This window comes from Hyaena hyaena, unplaced genomic scaffold (genome assembly GCF_003009895.1).
Source record: "Hyaena hyaena isolate Hyena2069 unplaced genomic scaffold, ASM300989v1 scaffold_174, whole genome shotgun sequence".
NCBI classification, from domain to species: domain Eukaryota; kingdom Metazoa; phylum Chordata; class Mammalia; order Carnivora; family Hyaenidae; genus Hyaena; species Hyaena hyaena.
In genome coordinates this window covers 2,178,039-2,200,175 of record NW_024080806.1, presented here as the reverse complement: position 1 = coordinate 2,200,175, position 22,137 = coordinate 2,178,039, and the positions used below count along the sequence as shown (strand labels likewise).

Genomic DNA, 22,137 nt, shown 5'->3' with positions numbered 1-22,137 from the left:
TCAAAGTTGTGTGCAAACATGCAGAAAAGAAACTAGAATCAGTATCCCAGGTATCTTTGGCAAAAACAGTTACTTTTTTTTTTTTTTTTTTTTTTTTTTTGAGATTGGTCTCTCACGGCACCTTCCATACCTTCTCAAGTAAACAAGCCAGGAACGACTCAGATCCTCAGATCTTTAGTTTACATGCACCGTGATAAATGGCTGTAGATCCTCTCCTGTTCTCAAATGTCCCTCGGCCATTCCGGATGGAGGAATAAACTACCCACTTAAGGGATTTCGCCCCCAGAGCCCTGGAGGAGGGCGCTGGGGGAGGGCCGGCCCAGGGTGGGCTCACTAGAGCAAGTATTAAGTCCAGTCTCTTCCAGAGCCGCACAGAGACACTCTTCAAAGTATTTATGTTCTCCATATCTTGCGCTTTCCTACAGAGCCAGCTTTCACTTCCAAGTCAGACAGCACAGTGGCCACAAAGGCAACTACTGAGCCAGGCTCCAGGCCGATGCCGTCCGAGCCTCCTGCCGCAGGAACCACAGGGGTAATCAGTAATGAACTCTCCCAAGCCCCAGCTCAGACAACAGCAAAAGCCTTGGAACACACTACCTCTGCCTCGCAGGAGACGCCAGGTTAGCACTGGCTTTGCCTACTGTAGGAGAGGTCAGCAGTCCACGTGCTTCTGAGATGTGGGTGGAGACCTCGAGTGAGCTGGCTGCATAGCATTATACAGTCCAGTCCAAAGTCCACACCAGTCAGCAAGCCTCTGCCTCCCGCTCTGTGCCACGGCCTCCTTGCTCCTCTAACCTCTGTGCTCTCTCTTGGCTCCGTCCAGCTGGAAAAGAAAGTCCACCACCCAGATGTGATAAGGCTCTGCGTACTGACCTGCATGGCAGAGGCTTTGCCAATCTGAATGGTATCTGCCCTCTCCCAACGTGGGAGGGTGGTGGAAGTTTCCTGCAGTCTGGAGTCACAATCAGTGGGATGAAAGAGCTCTTGGTAATCTGCATCTTCCGTAAAAGCATATCTGATCCTTTGTGGGCTTTTTCCTCGCTACTACAATACCATTGACTGTATTCCCCAAACTGCACCTTTCATCCCCATCACTTACACAGCCCGTCACTGGAAGCCAGTATCTCCTGCTCCTCTTCACCCATCTTGCCTATCCCTCCACACTCCTCCCCTCTGGCAACCATCAGTTTGTTCTCTGTATTTATGCCTGTTTCTGCTTTTGTCTGTTTGTTCATTTGTTTTGTTTTTTGGATTCCACGTCTAAGTGAAATCATATGGTGTTTGTTTTTCTCTGTTTGATTTATTTCACTTAGGACGATACTGTCTAGGTCCATCCGTGTTTTTGTAAATGACAAGACCTCGTTCTTTTCCATGGCTGAGTAACATTCCATTGTGATTATGTACACCACCTCTTCTTTATCCATTCATCTATTGATGGACACTTGGCCTGCTTCCATATCTCAGCTATTGTAAATAATGCTGCAATAAACATACGAGTGTATATATCTTTTCAAATTAGTATTTGTGCTTTCTTTGGGTAAATACCCAGTAGAATTACTGGGTCCTAGGGTAGCTCTATTTTTAATCTTTTTGAGGAACCTCCTGTCTTCCACGGCAGCTGCACCAGTTCACATTCCCTCCAACAGTACACAAGATTCCCTTTTCTCCACACCCTCCGTAACACTTGTTATGTCTTCTTTTTGGTTCTAGTCATCCTCACAGGTCTAAGGTACTATCTCATTGTGGTTTTACACTTGCATTTCCCTGATGATCACTGATGTTGAGCATCTTTTCACGTGCCTGTTGGTCATCTGTGTGTCTTCTTTGGAAAAATGTCTTTTCAAGTCCTCTGCTCATTTTTAACTGGATTATTTGGGGTGGAGATGTTAAGTTGCATAAGTTCTTTATATATTTTGGATATTAACCCCTCATCAGTTATGTCGCTTGCAAATAGCTTCTCCAATTTAGCCTTTTTATTTTGTTGATTGTTTCCTTTGCTGTGCAAAAGGGCACATGTGATTCTTAAGCATGGCCCCGCATCTAATAAACTACCCTTGTTCTTTGCTAAAGAAAATTTGGTTTTGCCAGCCATGACTCTCTCAGGCTTTAAGATGGGAGCCAAAATGTCCAGAATTTGTCCTGCTTAATGAGAAATGAGTGCCTTTAGGACTACGGCAATAACTGAACTGCAATCTCTTCTCTACAGATACATACTCATACAGTTCCAGAACCGTGACTGTGACTGGTAAGTTTTTTGGTTTCTGGTTTTTTGGTCCTACCAGTGCTTCTGCCCTGAGGACCTCGGTCTCAGGGTCCCGACAATCCTGACTTAGGCCCGCTGCCCCAGCACGGCCACTAGCAGCAGCCCTTTCACTCTCAAAAGTGGCTCAGTGTAGAGAATAAGGGATAGGATCACCCTACTTAGGGGATTCTACCATGACTGTTTATCTCAATACTGGTAGCTTCTCTCTGTCAGGCTACCAATGTGGGAGCCAGAGAGCCGACACATCACAAAAGGGCCTCCTCATTCAGCTACTCAGTTCCACCAGGCCGGGCTAGACTTTCATCCCAGATTTAGCAGAAAACCACAAGCATGTGTGCAGCTGTCATTAACATGATGTTCTTCATCCGTCGGCTGTACTAATCTCTCACGGGGTGTTAGCCCCATGCCCTTTACAGCAAGTCTCACGCATCTCAGTATAAAAGGCGGCTGTTTACAGAAGACGCACACAACACTCAGTCTAGGAGAGGAAGAGACCATCCCGGTGAACATTAAGGAGGAGAGTGGAAAGGTGTTTGCAAGTATGAAAGAAAAAGAGGAAGGGAGCAGAGGAGGGAGAAGACAAGAGAAAGAAGGCTGAGAGAAATGCAAGTAGTAAGAAAGACTAAGACTTTTGTCTGTACAAGTTTTCAATAAGCCAAAAAAAAAAAAAAAGCAATGCAATTTATACAGACAAAACACAACTATTTCTACTTTTTTTTTTTTTAACGTTTTATTTATTTCTAAGAGAGAGACAGTGTGAGCAGGGGAGGGTCAGAGAGAGAGGGAGACACAGAATCTGAAACAGGCTCCAGGTTCTGAGCTGTCAGCACAGAGCCCGACCTGGGGCTTGAACCCACGAACTGCGAGATCATGACCCGAGCCAAAGTTGGCCGCCCAACTGACTGAGCCACCCAGGCACCCCTTATTTCTACCATGCATTTGCGAGTTATCAGCTTAGAGAATGACCCATATTTTTGTGATTATATTTTATCTGCATTAAGTGTCATCTTGAAAAATTTAAAAAACAAACAAACAAAAAAAAATGAGCGGCTTTGGCCATTCCAGCAGCTTATATGCAAAGGCAAGACACCAACACTAAAATATGTGTAGCACGTAAGAGGCGACCAGTAAGTAAAGTCACCAGCTGAGTTTTTCTCCTTGTGTCACATACTACGTTCACCTTTCCACAAAGTTTAAAACTTTTTATTCATTTTTTTTTCGAATTGGTAATATTTGCACGGGGCTTTTAAATGACAAATTACAAAACCATGTACAGTAAAAAGCCCCATCTCGGACTGAAAACCCCTTTGTAGAAGGAAACACTCCTGCTACCAGTTTTCTGGCATCTTTTCAGAGAGTCGACCTCAAAGTAGCTCATAGAGGATCGATGCATAATGCCAATTAGGTATTTTAAGTTCACTGTTTTGCACCTGTGTTTGTTTTCAACTAATGGGATCTTGTGGAAACCCTTCCATATCAACACATAAAAACCACCTCAGTCTTTAAAACAGCTTCAGAATATTCCACTGTATACATCTGCCACGATTTGTGTAGCCAACCCGCTATGGGCATGTGACTGTTTACATTCTTGGCTACATTACAAACAATGATTAGTTGGAAAGCCTCTTATCACTTGGCCCTGTGCAAATAAATCCATAGGAAAAAAAATCCTACAGATAGAATTTGGGAGCCATATTTTCTATGTAGATTTTCAAACAACTACTTTACTATGGGATATCATTTTATGATGCATTTTTCCAGTTTGTGACTTTCACTGGACTAAAACATCAGAAACTCTCTCCCAGATTCTGAAGTGTCCTGTAATACACATTAACTCAACACCTGCAATAGGGCAAAGATCGGTCCGTGCAAGAAACTGTGGATATATAGAGAATTAAAAAAAAAAAAACCAACACTTTAAATCTTTGCTGTGATATGAATAATGTTTCTTTCTTCAAGGGCGGTTAAACATAAACGTGTTAGCAACTAACTTACAAGACAGATCCAAAAATTGTCAGCAAAGAAATAAAAACAAGTTATATTACACTGGGTGTTAAGTCTTACCTGCTAAGACGGTGGAAGCTAAAATGAAAATCATGCTAGTTTTCTAAAGACACTCAGTGATGGTGACTTTGACTGTGTCATATATACCCCAGCACCTGTGGACCAAGAATATACCCATCAGGTTCAAATAGCAGAGACGCTCACTGGCTCCCAGGGCATCAGTAAGTGTTGCTATTTCTGCATGAATAAGCAATCAGTCTATCATGTTTGTAAGGAAATATAAACGCTTTACTGTAGTAGTTGCTCAGCAAATGTTAATTAATATTTTAATCAGCCCACTGATAACTACTGATATCACAATTTTTTAACAGCTATATAAATGATTATCACAGCTTCTAAAAATGACTAAGTTCAACAGAATATGGTAAATGGAAGATGCCTAACAAATAGCAAATGAATAAGTGAGGTTGAGGACTTGAACATTTATTAATAAATGCTTAGGAAGTGTGACTTATCATTTCATTGTCTTAAATATCTACAGTCTCACTTGGCAGCCTTTTTAATCAATAATTCCATTCAATTATTCTAATATCTGGTCTCTGATCGTCAGCTAGGGTATTCCTGAGGACTCCTGATTATAAAAGAAAAGGCTAGAATATCACCTAGGACACTGTTCACTGGCCATGTCCCTTTAATATGCTGGGAGGGAGAGTTAATTTTTCAAACTGTTTAATCTCTTGTCTTTCAGAAATAAATTTGGTTCACTTGATATGCTCAGCCTTTAATACAAGCTAGCTCTCTATTATTCATCTGTTTATTCAATATAAATTGAGTTCTACTCTGTGCCACATTGGTCCTAAGTTGCAATAAAATGCAGATTTCTCACTGAGAAGCAAATGGAAGGTCAGAAGGACTTCAATTTATGGACCCTTAAGGGTTTAACCCAATCAATTATGTGTTTATTGAGTTCCTACTCTGAACCCAACACTTAATAAGAGACAGCACAGAAACACTGCCCAGGAATAATGAATTGATATTCTTACTTCAAAACTGCCTTCCTCAGACACAGGCACACCAGCACTCTGGTCATGGCCACATGGCAAATAGCACCCCTTGGCTAACCTAGTTTGCAGCTACTACTAAGGAATGGTGAGTCCCCATACTCTCAAAGGACATTTTCATCATCCACATTGAACAGTGGCCCCTGGCTGCCAAGGCCACCTTCTTCACCTTAGACCCAGCATGCACTGTAGGTTGAAGCGAGGGCCGGGAGTTACTGGCCCTTCTTGGCCTCCAGAGCAATAAGCCACTTGTTCTCCTTCCTCCCCCAGACCCAAATCCTCCTCTGTGGTCCTCCAGCTCACCAAATCTCTCTCTCTCTCTCCCTTCCTTTTTCTCCAATCCATGCACCCCCTAGGAAATACCAAAGGTGGGGAACTTGCCAGTTGATGTGTTTACCTATCATTTTAGTGATTTTGGTTTCAGTTTCTTAACTCAGTTTGCCTGGATATAATTGAGGAAGAAGCCAGGCGTCTGAGTTTGTCACTGAATTCAAACTGCTCGGTCGTATCATTGACTCGAGAGCCCTCCGCTCACTGGACTTGGAGTCTGCAGATTCTATTCTCATTCAGAAGAAACAGGAAGCAGCGTTATGACAGTAGAAACATAGTTAACATCAACTGGCCTCTTCCAATAAATCCCTCTGTGGACAGTAAATGCATGCCAAGCTGATTAGTCAGTGTGAAGAAATAGTTTACCCTAGGGTATACCATCTCTGCTTAGAAATTTATTTCTGGCTCTTAGTCATAATGATGATTAATGTTAAGTCTGAAAACTCAGAACATCCCTCACTGATTGGCCGTGGTTCCCATTTTTTCCTTTGGGACTTTTCTATTCTAGTTTGATTTCCTTAAGCACAGGTAGTTTTATTTTTACAACTTTACTAGTTCTTCTGATAACAGCATCATTCATGTCAAAACATCAGGAAAAAAGCTACTTAAAAAAAAAGAAAATAAAGATTACCTACAATCCCACCACTACTTAATACTTTGGTATAGAGTCCTCAAGGCTGTCCTGTGCACGTGGGCACACACATGGCCTACTGGCGATCCTTTTTTGGTTCATTTTTATCTCAGCCAGCTTTTTTCACTGAAGATACTGTGGACATCTTTCCATGTTAATAAATATAGATTCATTTCATAATTTTTTAAAACCTGAATGATGTTCCATTGTATGGATATAACACAGTTTATTTAACTAATCTTCAATTAATAAGAGATTGAGATTAATTTTAAAATTGTTTTAAACAATACTCCGGGGGCACCCGGAGCTGAGCTGTACTGATAGCTCAGAGCCTGGAGCCTCCTTCAGGTTCTGTGTCTCCCTCTCTCTCTGCCCTTACACTGCTCGCTCTCAAAAAATAAATAAACATTAAAAATAAAACAATACTCCAGTGAATACTCCTGGATATATTTGCCCATTTCCTTGGAATCAATTCTAGAAGTCGGATTAGAGAGTCAATGGGTATGGGTCTTCTCTAAAGGTTTTGTTATATGTTGCCGATCGCCCTTGAGAAAAACTGTCCCACCAACACCCCTACCCAGCGGAGAATCTGGGTGTTTCTCCAACCCTTGTACTTCATGGGTTTTCAATAGAGCTGTATTTTGAAGCCCAAGCCATGGAAGATTTATCCTTGCACACAAGGTCATGCGCTGGTGGTGCAGGCGCAGGTCCAAAGTGCTTAAGAGTGTAGGAGATGTGACTCGTAGTCCACAGTCAGACTACTGGCTCTCCAGATGTTCAGTGATCATCTTTCATGGAGGACAAGGAGGTGTTTCTTTGCAGGGAGATTTCACAATATGAAGGCAAATTGGCCAGCACTGCCAGGAGCTTATTACTGACGCGTTTTAAAAACAGGCTTCCATTTAATTACCTTTTGTTCATAGCATTAATTCATGTTTTGTGATGCATTTTCTACAAAATGTATCACAGCTTTGCCAAAGGGATGTTCAGATGACACCATTCTATTTTTTTAATTCTATTTTTAATAAAAAATCCAGATCCTCTTTTTCGCTCATCGATAGCACAATAGATTTGTGTATATTGATCTTAAGTCTAGAAAACTTGCTGTACTTCCTTTTTAATTGTAATAATTTGCCTGAATTTTCCGTGCCTTAATCAATATAACTTATTTTTTTTATTTTTGGAACTTGTTTCTTTAACTTTTTATGATTAGCCAGTTACTGCACTGTTGCATGTATTTCATAATAAAAGCGTTTCCTTTTTTAAAAAAAACAGGATCAAAAAATAAAATTAAAATAAAATAAAATAATAAAATAAAATAAAAATAGGATCACTGTGTCCTCGGGCTAAGCCGTCTTGCTTCCAGTTGAACCCGCTGTTCCTATCTTGTCTAATAAACCTCAAATGCCCAAGGCCTCCTGGTCTCTCACCACTCCGGAGCGTGCCTTCCAACTCGCCCAAAACAGAATCTTTCCCTTCTCTTCAGCCTTTACCTTATTCTCTTCTTACCCATAACACCTCTCTTAGAACACTGCCTGGTTCTCCTTACCATCTTCCTCCGCCATAAAGAGTTGCCAATAAAAAACAACAATACAGGCAAATAAAAAGACAATATGGGTGAAAGCGGAAGATACACAGCACGGTTTCCAAATCAGGATTCTGTGAAGCTGACGAAAAGGGAGAGGTTGTCCCCGAGACAACTGAATAGGACCCTCGCCCTGTCCACATTCCGGCTGTGGCTTCCACAGCAGATATGGCTTCTCGGCCACAGAGTCCCACCCCGGCCTTTGAACTCTGAGGCCTTTGCTTTCCCCTCTCATCCCGTCACCATGTCTCTCTCATCTGGATTGGGAGCCAGGGAAGGGGACAACACGAGCAGATACAGTTCACACTGGTGGTGGTGGTGGTGGCGGTGGGAAAAGAATGAACTTTTGGCCCAGAAGTAGAGTGCATTGGGCCTTGCGGACCTTGAGAAATGTTAACAGTAAGCTGGCTGGGAAGGCATCCAGTCCTCCCTGCCTGCAATGTGAACTGTACATCGTCAGATTTGTAGAAGTGGGTCTGCTCCCTGGACTTTGAGCGTGACAGCTCACTTCTGCTCTCTTACAGCGGCCATCTTCACGCCTGTCGCTGTGCTCTGCATCGTAGGTGTGGGACTTCTGGTGTGTCACAAACGATCCAGGTGAGTAGAGCAAGAGAGTCATGCTGGATGGGACTCTGCCCTTCCTCCCAGAAAAGAGCAGTGCCGTAAAGACTCCGGGTCAGCCCTCACAAAGGAAGGATCATTCCCTTTCTGGGCCACTGAGGAAGGCTCTCCCATGCGCCCCTTCTGTACTGCCCCAAAGGGGAGCCACCCCTGGGACGCCCTTCATTTTTTCCAAGGCAGTTCACAGGCCCACAGTCAGGAACAGAAAAGTTTTCTTTCCTCTCTTGAAAGAAAGCATGCCAAGTAACCAATCTGATGGGGATGAAGTTGTTACACTACATTCCTGAGTATATTTTCTTGCAATATATCCATTTCATGGGTAGTGTATACCTTCTGCCACTTGCTGAAATTTAAGTTATTATTTTTCTCTTTTGAATGTTTATCCAGTTTTGAGAGAGAGAGAGAATGCGCACACACGTGCATGAGTAAGTGAGGGGCAGAGAGGGAGGGAGACAGAATCCAAAGCAGGCTCCAGGCTCTGAGCTGTCAGCACAGAGCCCCATGCAGGGCTGGAACCCATGAACTGTGAGATCGTGCCCTGAGCCAAAGTTGGATGCTCACCCAACTGAGCCACCCAGGTGCCCCAAAGTTTTTATTATTTTTCTAATCTTTAGGCACTTTTGCCATTTTCGTTAAAGCCTCAAATGGCACATTAGCCTTAATTTTACACTTCTATCAATTAATAACCAGTGTTTCAGCATTCCATATTGCTACGGCTGTCTGGATCCTTCCTCAGCATTACACAACAAACAATGGAAATCAGATTTGCTGAAACTAATTTTTTAGTTACTACTCATAAAATATTCTTTGCTAAATATATCAGTATAAAGATTATACCATCCTTCAAGCCTGACTTTGGCAAAATGAATGTTCCATGAAATGCTACTATAAAGCCACAATGAAAAAGTCACCTAAATATTCACATCAGTCTTCAATATCTGGTAATACCACCTGAACCAAAAGAAGTGCCATAAACCTCACAGATCATTTAGAAATTAACTAAATTTGATGTGTTACTCAAAAATCTGTTAAAACAATCCCCCAAATGCTTAAATGTTGGCAAAATCAAAAATGACATGGGGCGCCTGGGTGGCTCAGTCAGTTAAGCGACCAACTTTGGCTCAGGTCATGATCTCACGGTTTGTGGGTTCAAGCCCCGCATCTGGCTCTGTGCTGATAGCTTGGAGCCCGGAGCCTGCTTCAGATTCTGTGTCTCCCTCTCCCTCTGACCCTCCCCTGCTCACACTGTCTCTCTCTCTCTCTCTCTCTCTCTCAGAAATAAATAAAACATTAAAAAATTTTTTTAAATGAGTTTTAAAGGATTTTCAGAATATCACTATCACTAAATTTCCACACAAGATGTTGTATTTGGAGATACATTCTTAAGAGATTATAATAACGGACTATGATCAATGACTTAAAAAATGTACACAATCTTTTTTAAGAATACATTAAAAATAGGATCTTAAAAGAATTTGTATATTTGGTATATATGGCCACATGCTTATAAGATGAAAATATCAATATTCACTGACTATGGTGAAGAAATATTCATAAATACATCTTTAAGAAGAATTGGTAAACCTGAAAAGCCTAATAACTAGTTGGTCATTTGGTGAATCAATTCGTTGCCATAAACTTATTTTTTGCAAGTGGGTTATTAGGTAGATATCACTCAACAAATTGGCTTTTAGCAGATTATTTTGAGTACATTGGCCTAGAGTCTTGGTCCATAGTCTAGCTCTCACTCCAAGGAACTCAAAGTGCTTATGTACTGTATTGTTTTTTTATTGAAGTATGATTGACATGCAATATCCAATTAGTTTCAGGTGTACATGATAGTGATTCAATATTTTTATGTATTACGAAACAATCTCCATGCTAAGTCTAGTTACTACCTGACACCATACAAAGTTCCTACAATATTACTGACTACCTTCCTCGTGCTATACATGACATCACGATGATTTATTTAATCTGTAACTGGAAGTCTGTCCCTCTTAATCCCCTTCACCTATTTCATCTGCCAACCACTATCCCCTACCTCTAGCAACCACCAGTTTGTTCTCTGTATCCACAAGTGTGTTTGTTTTGTTTGTTCGTTTTTGTCTTTTAGATCCCACATATAAGTGAAATCATACGGTTTTTGTCTTTCTCTGTCTGACTTATTTTACTTAGCGTAATGCCCTCTAGGTCCATCCAAGTTGTTGCAAATGGCAGGATGTCATTATTTGTATGGCTGAGTAATATTCCATTGTATATACAGAGCACTTCTTTATCCATTCATCAGTCAACGGACACTTAGGTTGCTTCTGTATCTTGGCTATTGTAAGCAATGCTGCAGTGAACTCAGGGTGGAAATATCTCTTCAAATTTGTGTTTTTGTTTTGTTTGGATTCAAAGAGTTTACTTTGAAATGCCCTAAAGAGTTGCCTGTCCTCAAGAGGTAGATGATACAATCCATGGATGAAAATTGCTGACCTAGAAACTCAGGGCCTTAAAAAAATGAGTTGTTCAATGACAGGGAAACATGTGTCATCAAGACTCTGCCTCCCTGTACTCTGGCTTACTCAGGAACTGATTAATGTATTTGTTTCTTTAACACATACAAAGTGCCAAGAACTGTTTTTAAAAACTTTATAAATTATCACATCATTTTTTTCAAGATGATCTTGTCTGGCTTTGCCGGGCTCCCTGGACTCTCCATTTTGTTCTGCCATTGGGACTCCTGCTTTTTTAGCAGCGGGAAAAGAGGGGGTGAGTTGCTCCAACAGCATGGTGAATCTTTAGTGGATGAGGGGGTTAAAATACCAAAGTAAGGCTTAAATTCCATCTGTGAATGGAAGCAGTCTAGGCCTCCTCCATCTGAGTGTTCAATAGGAACTATCTGTTGACTCGATTTGCAGGCAACCTTCTCCTCTTTTCAAAACCTGTGAATTACCTGCTTTACAGGCAAACTTCACAGACACCCGGTGTTGAAATGGAGAACATGGAAGAGATGCCAATGACGGGGGGAACCAACGGCAGAGAGGAGGATGCAGCGGCCGAGGCTGAAACAAGGGCACCACCCCTGCCCTAGCCGAAAAGGACTGAGGAAAGACTCAGGTGCTGGGTGCCAGCAAAGAGCCCATCAGGATGATAAAACAAACATGTTGGCATCATTTTATCGACAGTGGCCAGCCAAGACACGTCCGGTATTTGTAGGCTCTCCAATCTCAGGATGCCCTGTTTGAGGCCCAGGGCTGACTTCCCAAAGTCCTGGTACTTGAAGCTTTCCTGGGAGTGGCTGAACACCTCGGCTTTCCTTTTCTTTCATTATGACATTTTTTCAGGAGAACTCATCAGCCTGACTTGCAGTTCACAACGAAATAAATACACCTGTGGCTGGAAGAGAATTATGACGCTTCTCCTGGGTTAAGAGATGTCTGAGAGGATGACAATGTTATTGTAGCTCCAAACCACTGTCTCTCAGGTTAGGTGCTCTGTGTGCACTGAAAAGGACCAAAGAGGTACTGTGCCCAATGAATCCTCTTAATTTAAGGATTCAGAAAGAAGGAACTGAACTCTGTGCCATTTTCCAGATATACATATTTCTATTTATACTCCTTGTCTATTATATCTACATATTTTATATGTTATTTTGAAACTGTGCCTTGTATAAACAAAATGTCTATTTTCAATACAAAAAATAGTGCACTGAAAGAATCATGGAGGAGAAATGTACCACAAAGAGGGAAAAAAAAGAGAAGAAAGTGGGGGAATACAGAGCGCCAAATGGTAGAGCTTGGCCTTTCTTTCTAAAAGTACGGGGGAAAAAATCTTGCCTAGAGCTGGAGCTGATCTCAGTTCTGGAAAATCCCTAAGATTTCCGTGAGAGAAGCAACAGGTCGTGGCCCAGGTGTGCCTGGCGCACACACTGTCTCTTCCCCTGCATTGGTCTCTTTCTCTCCTTTAGAATATGTATTTATAAAATCATGGGCCCCAATGTCACCTCATTTTATCGATGAGAAAACTGAGGCCTATAGAAGTTGACTTGCCCAAGGTCACATGGCTCCTCTGATGCTAGCTTGAATGAAGTTTAGGAAGGGCAGTGGCGTAGGGGTGGAGCCGTCCCCACTATAAATGGAACATCAGCCACCTCACACACAGCAGGGCAGCCAGGCAGCCATCGCCAGCATCCGGGATTCAGGCCACGGATTAGTAGCCACCGTGTGCCGCCAGGAGCTCTCAAAGTGCCCATTCCTTACCAACTTCTTCCCACCCCCACTTTAGATGGACTCATCAAAAGTGAAGGAAGCGAAGGAATTTCAAATGGCCAGTGTCGGGATTTTAGATCCACTCGCTGAGATTCTCCTTTTGAACGAGAGGAAACTCATCGTCACACACGAGCTGAACCATGCTCGTTGCTGTTGGCCTTCACACTTGATTATCCTGAACCTGCCTGCCTGTTTCAACTTTTTGCTTCTCTCTTCAGCCCTACATTTCTAGAGTTTACCATTCACTGGATCTGTTTTGTTCTTTATAAGAAGTTTTAAGAGCTTGGCCCATGTTGTTTTGGAAACCAATTTGACAGAAGACACGACTTGCACACAAACGGGCATAGGTTCAGTAGAACCAGAATTTTGAAAGGTTTCTGTGGGTGTTCAAGGGTTAAGTCACACGGCTACTTCATGGGTCTGTGGTTCCACTGCACTCTCATCTATAGGAAACTAATATGATGACCTCTGAGGGCCCACTTCTAAGCTATAGAATCACCTGGCTCAGATCCATCACAGAAAAAGTCTGTGGTCCATCAGATACCAACCAAGTTCAAGCTGGGGAAATTACATGACAAAAAAATAGATCTAGAAAAGTAGATCTAGACCCAGAAGCAAGTGGGGTCGGATGGAGCTGAGGTCTGGAAGGACTGAGGCCCAGTGGGGTGAGGATGAATAAATATATCAAGTGCTTTATTTATTTAAGTGAAGAGATAAAATGATTCTCTTACTAGGTGGTGTGGTCCTCCTAAGGACATGTTCAAGTAACCTTTACGATGCCAAAACATACCACAGCCCCAGAATTGACCCAATGAGCAGTGATGAACATTTTGAAATTAAGAACTGTTTTCATCTTTGAATTTTCAGGGATGGATGCAGTGCCCTGAAGGTGATTAACAGATGCTGGATAAATAAATTAAAATGTTCTGAACTGAAGTATGGCAAAATTTTCTGACACAGGGTAGCCTGCTCTCAGGCACAGCTCTAAAGGACGTGATGTTTGGGGACACTCAGCCTCTTATCTTTCTGCATCCAGTCTCCCCACCCTGCCTTGACAGTGCCAAGCACTGCCTCAGAGTTCTATCCCCATTTTACACATAAATAGAACTTGACCGATAGCTAGAGGGTCGGGTTTGGGAGTGCACGGGGGACCTGGAAGTGAGCAGGAGTGCCCGGAGGGTAGTGACAACCTACAGAGAGCAGGTGTGAGTTCTGCAGGCAAGTAAGTAGTACATGGTCAGGGTCTGAGGCATGCCTCTTCTCTTGCATCAGGGCTCCTTCCTAATCCCTCCCACCTCCCCCCTACCAGTAGGCTGCACCCCGGAGTTCTCCAGAATCACCACTTTCCCCTATGCTACCCGAAAGCCTCAAGATTCCTTCCACCTGGGAAGGGTCCTGCCAATTGACCTGGTATGATGCTACTTGCTCCACTCATCTGTTGCTGCAAAACAGACCATGCAAAACAGCAGCTTTCAACTACCACCATTTGTTATCTGTGGGAGCCAACTGGGCTCAGCCAGTGCTTATGTGGTATCGCTGGGCTGCATTTGTTGTGGCTGGGTGGGGCTGGAAGGTCTAAGAAGGCTTCACTGGCTCACCGGGTGCCCCAGCACTCCTCTGAGCTGGCTAGGGCTTCCTCGCAGCATGGTGGCCATGGGGTGGTCAGACGTTTACATGGTGACTGAAAGAAGAAACTGTCAGACCCCTTAAAGGCAAGGTAGGGTAGGGATTGCCATGTGTCACTTCTGGTGCATTTTATTGGCCAAAGCATGCCACGGGGCAGCCAGACCCAAGGGGTTGGGGAGGGTGGACAACTAAAGGAATCGATGGAAGCCATCTTTGGAGACTATCTACCACAACACCTCCCACAGCCACCGGAGAAATGCAATTTGCCTTTCAATCTTTGGCACTCAGTAAATGCCAATAAATGTCAGATGCGAGAATTAACAAAATAACACTAAGGTACTAAGAAGAATCAAACTTTAAATATATATAGATTAGTGGAAAAAGTATATAGGACTCAAAAGGATTTGAAAGTGATACAAATGGTAAGCCTTTAGTCCAGATGACATCTGCCAGTTGGCTGCAAATCTGCATCATTCACATTGTTTTCTCCTCTCTCATTTCCTGTCTTCCACAACATTTGCCACTGAAGAAAACGGATTGCCCTTCATCTTTTTTAGTTTGTCTTGCTTTTCCTTGATCAATAAATAAGACCCTTACTCTCTTCTTTTTAAATCTTCTTCTAGACATTAGGAAGTAAGAGGACAGGGGCCAAAATGGGACATTTAAAGATCTCTCCATGTTTCTAACCGCCCAATCCATTTTCTTCACCAAGGAACGAACTTTTACTATTAGCTGAGACTGCCACATCTTGGCCTCAGAATATCAAGAATGTTACAGAGAATCTTGTTTCCTTGTTTTCCCACAGCTGGATTCAACACATCACGCTGCCTGGGCTGTATCAGGAATTCGATGTGTGACTGTTTTCCTAGAATTTATGAATGTACAACACTTTATGCATGTGAAAGTCTGGTTCATGCTCTTCTCCCCTCGGAGCCTGTCTGTAAACCCACCCATTCCACTTTTACTGTTTAGCTACCTGGGATGTAACTCCTTCTCCAAGTTTGGGGGCCCACCACTGTGTTGGAGTGCCTTACTGCCCACTAACCTAGAGAGGCCGATATCCTCTCTCCTGTCCCCACCATGGTGTGGGGCCCCAACCCAGGCCCACCAGATACCTTCACCCAGCTAGCACTCAGGAGCTGTTGAATATGGAATGAATGAGCACAGCAAAGTGTATAGAGCAGCGCCCAGCGATGCCTCAAAACCATCAGATGGTTGGCTCGGCAGATTTGGGCTTTAGTCCCGATCCATTTTCCAAACCTAATCCTCCAACTTCCCACAGTTCTATGAGCCCCCGACGTTCGTTCTCTTTTTCCCTTAGAACAGATTCCATTTTCATTACCTGCCACTGAAAAATTCCTAACTGGTAGGGAACTTGGTGCCAGGAGAGCACGCTGCAAATCACAGAGGAGTAGGGAAATGAGGACTATCTGCCATAGGGATGGTAGAAAGTAGTGGAAGTCCTGCTGATATTCTGAGATGGGAACCTAGCAGCCCGTGGCATGCCGCGAATAGGTTCTCCAGAAGTTCCCTGGAATGGCATGCCCCAGAAGGCCCAGCTCTGGGAGACTGCCTTGCTGCCATCCTAAAACATTATGGGTAAGAAACCCAAGGCCGCCGATGGTGGCCACTATCAGTGGCAGTGAATAATTTAGAAAAGAGAGTAACAAGCTCAAAACCTCAAAGTCTCAATTCAAGCCATAGGCTGAAATCTAGAGACTTCTAGAACCAGGCTGAATGTCATCCTTCAGAGATCAAGGCCAAGAGGGCTGGAGACCCAACTTAGGATTCTGAGTCCTCACGCCGTTAAATAACAGTAGCTGAGCTTACAGGCCTGCCAGGTTTCCCAGCTGGAAGGCAGAGCACTGATGGAGTAGCACTGGAATGAAGATACGGGGGAAAATTCAGAGGGCTCACGGTATCCCCACTCCCCACTTTCCTCACCTTGTCCTCAGAGGCAGCCCCCGGTTCTGTCCGGTAATGGCGTTCCTCACTTGCTTCAAGGCAGCACTACTTCCTTGGCTGAGGAGTCCTCTTGCAAGAGGACCCTTATTCTCCTAATGACCCGCCCCCCACCTCTGGTCTGGCTGGAGACGACTCAGCTCCCACAAAGGCCATCCAGAGCCCTGCTCCATGCTGCCTCCCTCGCTGCGCTTCCCAGTGCTTCCCAGGAGCTTTCTTACTGTGTCCTCACAGGCCAGGCACATTGCTCACGGTCTCAACTCTTCTGTTAGTCATTTGCCATCTTCTCTATGTCCAACCTACCGTTCAAGAGGCAGCTCGATTTCTACCTTCGCCAGGGGCCCTTCATGAACTACTCAAATGTACAAGATCATCTACCTCTGAGCTCCTGTGACATTATGGGGCCTATATACATGGCATTTGCTTCATACTATCTTTGTGCAGCAGAAGGAGCACAGGACTTAGAAAGCCTGAGGACCAAGCTGTCCTACCATTGCTGGCCTCGTCACCTTGAAAGAATCCCTTAGGTTACACAGACTGACATTCCGTCTTTGAAGTGGAGACGATACACATACTGTCCTTCTCACAAACGTGAGGATCAAGAGACATTTGAAGGGGCTTTGTAAAGGGCCTGTTTCTCTCCTCCCTACCTCTAGACACTAGAGATGCTGAAAATGAAGATCTGGTACTTATCCTTAAGGTGCTTACAGCCTGGCCAAAAAAAAAAAAAAAATCTATCAAAACTAAAGAAAACAAGGGCACCTGGGTGGCTCAGTAGGTTAAACATCTGACTTTGGCTTAGGTCATGATCTCCTGGTCCGAGAGTTCAAGCCTGCGCCAGACTCTGCGCTAACAGCTCAGAGCCTGGAGCCTACTTCAGATCCTGTGTCTCCCCCACTCTCTCTGCCCCTCCCCTGCTAATGTGTACATGCTCTCTCTCACAAATAAATGAACATTTTAAAAAAACAACAAAAACCTCACACCACAAGTTCAGTTGCTATAAATGCCACGTGAGTCCTGAACATAGTAACATTGCAGAAGTTCAGGGAAGGAAGAAATTACTAAAAGGGCTGGATGTCCCTCTGGAAAACAGTGTGGAGGTTCCTCAGGAAACTAATAGAGCTCCCCTATGACCCAGCAATAGCACTGCTAGGAATTTACCCAATGGATACAGAAATGCTGAGGCATAGGAGCACATGTACCCCAATGTTCATAGCAGCACTCTCCACAATAGCCAAAACATGGAAAGAGCCTAAGTGTCCATCAACGGACGAATGGATCAAGAAGATGTGGTTTATCTATACCATGGAATACTACATGGCAATGAGAAACAATGAAATCTGGCCATGTGTAGCAACATGGATGGACCTTGAGGGTGTTCTGCTGAGCGAAATAAGTCAGGCAGAGAAGGACAGATATCATATGTTTGCACGTATAGGAGGATTAGAAGGAACTTGACGGAGGACCAAGGGGGAGAAGAAGGGGGGAAATGGTGGGGGAAAGGGAGAGAGGCAAACCATGAGAGACTCTTGAATGCTGACAAAAACTGAGGACTGATGGATGTGGGGGGGTGGGGGGATGGGCATGGAGGAGGGCACTTGTGGGGATGAGCACTGGGTGTTATGTGGAAACTAATTTGACAATACTATTTGTAAAAAAAATAAAAATAAAAAAAAATAAAAGGGCTGGATGTTTGAGAAGCATTTTAGATGTAATGGGACTTCTGGTGAAGGATGGGTGAGATTTAAATAAATAGAAACAAGCAGGGAGGGTCCTAAACAGGGAGTGGATACTGGCGAAGACAGGGAAGCCTGGGACACTTTGAGAAAGGGAAGGATGAGGCGGTTGGTGGATGGACTACCTGAGGGACCGACAGGAGAGAGTCAGACTCCGAGCTGCAGTTCCGGGAAGACTGCTCAGCAAACTACATGTTCCACAAACGGAAACAAAAGGAGCCTTTAAGAGCAAAGGTCTCGCGAGGCCTGAATGCAGTCAGAACCCTGGGGTCTTCTCCCGCGTCACTGGTTCTACTCAACAGCCCCTCTCTGGTAGACACCATCACCACGAACTCAGATGGTTACCTTTCCAGGGTTGTTTTCTTCAATTCTCTGGGCAGAGAGCCAAAAGCACCAAGTACAAAATAAGTGTGTAATCTTCAAAATCTCTTTTGAGGAAAGGTGACCTCGAAGGCATGTGAGCTGCTCTAATTCCCAGTGGTCAAGGGCCGCCTGGCTGCAAGTAGTTGATATCTCATCATGTTCCGAGAAGCCTTAGTTTCCAGAAGCACCATGGGTGCTACTGGGGGGAGGAAGCTTAGAAAACATTCCAGTTGCCACCCTGAGTCCTGTCTAATTGCAGCTGCTACACTCTTTAACTAGGAGTCAGACTGGAAGAATGCCATGGCCAAGAATATCTGAAAGCCTTCTGTGCACTTGGCTTTTAAGAAATGTAGTTGATTTTTGTTTTTGCTTTTTTGAAGAGCTGCCCTTCCAACTGTTCTCATGGCGGTAGCGGAAATACCATGGGTTTGGACGTGCCACCAGAGTTTGAGCCCAAGCTCTCGCCTACGTGCCACTGAGCGCCGCAGCCTGGGCCGCCACTCCAGAGCCTGTTCCACCACCTGGTCCTCCAGCTTAGTAGTGGGGACCTCATGGAATAAGGCACATGAGGTCCTACCTACATGTTTCTACCACATAGAAGGCATTTCATACTGAGGTCTGTTTATATACTGGACAGCCAGGGACTGGGGCTGCCTACCCCTCTGCCCCTCTCCTTCCTTCTCAAACATGTAGGTCTTTAGTCTTTTCCACACAGCTGTGCGTATCAGAAGAAGCTCCAGAAAAGGAACTGCTGATTACATTAAGCCACCCCCCTCGCTAGTGACTGGTTTAGGAACGGGCAGGTGACCTAATTCTGACCACTGAGGTATGAGGTCTGCTGGGGAAGCTTCTGGGAAAGGCTTCCCCACGCCTAAGAGACACAGAAGACACGGGCTTTCTTCTCACTGCCTCTGCTGCATCAGGACGCACTGACTCAAACTTCTGCACACAGCAGAGAAGTCAGCTGGGGCAACGCAGACGTGAAGAATGGCAGAGCAAAAGACCCTGTCCCCTGACTCCCAGGGAAAATCATATCATTTTTTGTTCGATGCCTTTTAGTCTTTGTTTCGGGTTACAGCCCAAAAAGAGATACAAAATCTGGTACTGAATTTGGTAATAGAAAATGGAGATATTCTAACAGACCCTAAAATGGGGAACTGGCTGAACAGAGGAAGTAGAACAGAGGGTAGGGAGTAAAGTCCCCACGACTTCAGGCTAGGAAGCTGGTGTCCCTGTCATGTGGTTGTGAAACAACAGATTAAAATGTTACTGCTGTACCACGGGTCCAGAGTAGGAAAACGGACCATTAGGGAATGATCTCTTAAAAAGATCCACCACCATTGTATCAGATGTTTAAAAAAGGAAAACAAAACCAAGGTGTTGATATCGTGTTGGCTACTTCTTGGGCCGTCGGTAAGGCCTGTGACAGATGAGCCGGGTGAAGGTGGACGGGAAACATGGATTTGCCAAGAGGTCTTCTCTGCCTGGAGCGCAAGTCAGACTGACATTCTAGCTGCAGCAAGAAGCGCCTGGAGGGTTTTAAGCAGGACAGTGACACAATTTAGCCTTCATTTTAAGACCTCCTGTTCCTCTCACATGGCGAGTAGAAGAGATGAGCCAGGGCAAGGCACGGAGCCACTGCTGGATGTGGTCATGGGCCCGCAGAGACAAGAGCATGCGCTGGCCGAAGAGGTGGGATAATGGAGAGAAATGAGTGGATTCAAGATACATTTGAGGTTAAGGTCAAAAGGATCTGGGTGATGGTGCTTTGCTGATGTGGGGAAGGCTGAGGGGAGGAACCAGTTGAGCTGCATTTTGGACGTGTTGGAGATGTTGCTAAAACAGCAAATAGAAGGAACAAGCAAAGGCATTTAAGGTTCAAACTCCTCTTTCTCCATCTACCTCTTCGTCTAAACCACTAGGAAGAGAAACCATATAAAATCACCGGTGGTGAGGACGTGAAGGACAACACTGCTGGGTTCTCTTGGAGATTCCGTAACCACGCAGCCCAGGGAGGAAGGGAGGCCCCTTCCCAATGCTCTGAACCCCTCACAGCCTAAGGCCAAGGCCTTTCGTGAAAGAGACCTCAGAAAGGGGCATGTGTGGGGTCTTCACCTGTCAGGCGGCGGTGTCTGGAGGGACTCCTGGCTGCCTGTCTTGGGCCAGCTTTCCCACACCCATTCACTGGCCATCCAGTGATGGACAGTCGGCTTTCGGTCCCTCGATGGGCACATCCCTCAAACCCAGAGGTGCAGAGGACTAGGGAGGGCTTGTGAAAAAGCATGAAACCACAAGGGGTCTGACCTTGAGAGGGGTCACGTCTCCTTTTAGTCCAGGTGGCTGGCCCAGAGGCAGACCTGGCACCATCGTAGGGGCAGAGCAGGGCCTGGGGACATGCCTGCACACAGGGCTCCCCGGCCGCACCACCTCCCTCCAGGGCCCTTGTACTTCTGTGTTCAGTGCTTAGTAAACTGTGTGTGAGTCTAACCAGATGCCTTCTTGCTCCCGCACCAAGGTAGCTGGAGGGAAAAGCATGACCCCACTGTAAGCATGGCGGTGACATCGAGCGGTTCATGCTGCCCAGCGAGCCTGTGCTATCCGCTTCTAGGCATGTCCTCTACCCCAGCCTCAAACTTCCGACAATCTCTGCGTGACCTGAACTGTGCCTTCACTAAAAATACACGAAAATTAATAAATGACCGCTAACTAAACTTCCCCCTTAGCCATTTATACGTGCTTCCCTTTACATCTCACATCCCAGCCCTCACCCTAATCATCCACCAATCACCCCTCGCCCACGCCCTCCATCAGGCCCCTCTGCTAGTTCTACTGGGCATGACGTGTGCTCACATTTTTTACACTCTAAAAACAAACTCCCCTCCCTGAAGCCCCACCGTTCCCCATCCATCTTACCTCTTCCCAGCCTCACTTGAGACTCGTCTCCATGGACCGTGTCCATTTTCCACTTCTCATCCATATTCTAAAGATCTGCCACATAGGCAGGATTCAGGCCAACACTGATATAAGATACTTTACTGGAAAAGCACCCTGCCTCTCTACCTCCCCCTCCCAAAAGGAAACTGGTTTAAAGATCTTTTAGCTGGGGGCATCTGGGTGAGAAAAATCAGTTAGGCATCCGATTCTTGATTTCAGCTCAGGTCATGATCTCACAAGTCATGGGTTTGAGCCCCACGTTGGGCTCTGTGCTGACAGTGTGGAGCCTACTTGGGATTCCCTCTCTCCCTCTCTCTCTGCCCCTCCCCTGCTCATTCTCTCTCTCTCTCAAAAATTAATAAACTTAAAAAAATCCTTTGGCTGTTTTGGTATCCATGTCTGTACCTCTAAGCTCCTATTGACTTCTACTTCCATTTTTCAGTTTCAGGCCTTGTAGCCGACTTCCTACTGCGGAAGCTGAAGACTGAACACGCTCCCGCCAATCACGTGTCCACACGTTTCCCTGCCTCAGCGCACACACGGACATTAGTAAGCCTACCAAAGCATAGTCAGGTGCAGCCGAGTGAGTTCACTATCTCTGCTTTTTCTCCTCTACACAATTGTTGCTTTAATTATTGAAGAATTCACAATTTCCTTGTTGCCCCACTCCATTTCCTTAGTTTTTTGGGTGTTTATCACCACCTCCAGCCTGAACATTCTCCCTGTTATGTAAATAGCCTCCCAAGGTGTTGAGGAGGAAGACTT

At 44.8% G+C, this 22,137-nt stretch overlaps 1 protein-coding gene across 3 annotated transcripts in view; it reads left to right on the top strand.

Moving 5' to 3' along the window:
• The window catches only part of IL15RA (interleukin 15 receptor subunit alpha), a 50,047-nt gene extending 36,395 nt beyond the window's left edge, over positions 1 to 13,652 (top strand). For 2 of the 3 annotated variants that reach the window (XM_039240359.1, XM_039240358.1), the window contains 3 exons: positions 2,207 to 2,245; positions 8,399 to 8,471; positions 11,448 to 13,652. In XM_039240359.1, the coding sequence (XP_039096290.1) occupies positions 2,207 to 2,245; positions 8,399 to 8,471; positions 11,448 to 11,574 (239 nt within the window). In that variant the 3' untranslated portion in view covers positions 11,575 to 13,652. Of the gene's footprint in view, positions 1 to 425; positions 621 to 2,206; positions 2,246 to 8,398; positions 8,472 to 11,447 lie in introns of all 3 variants that reach the window. The other variant, XM_039240357.1, reaches the window with a different exon arrangement.
• Positions 13,653 to 22,137: the final 8,485 nt, after the last annotated feature.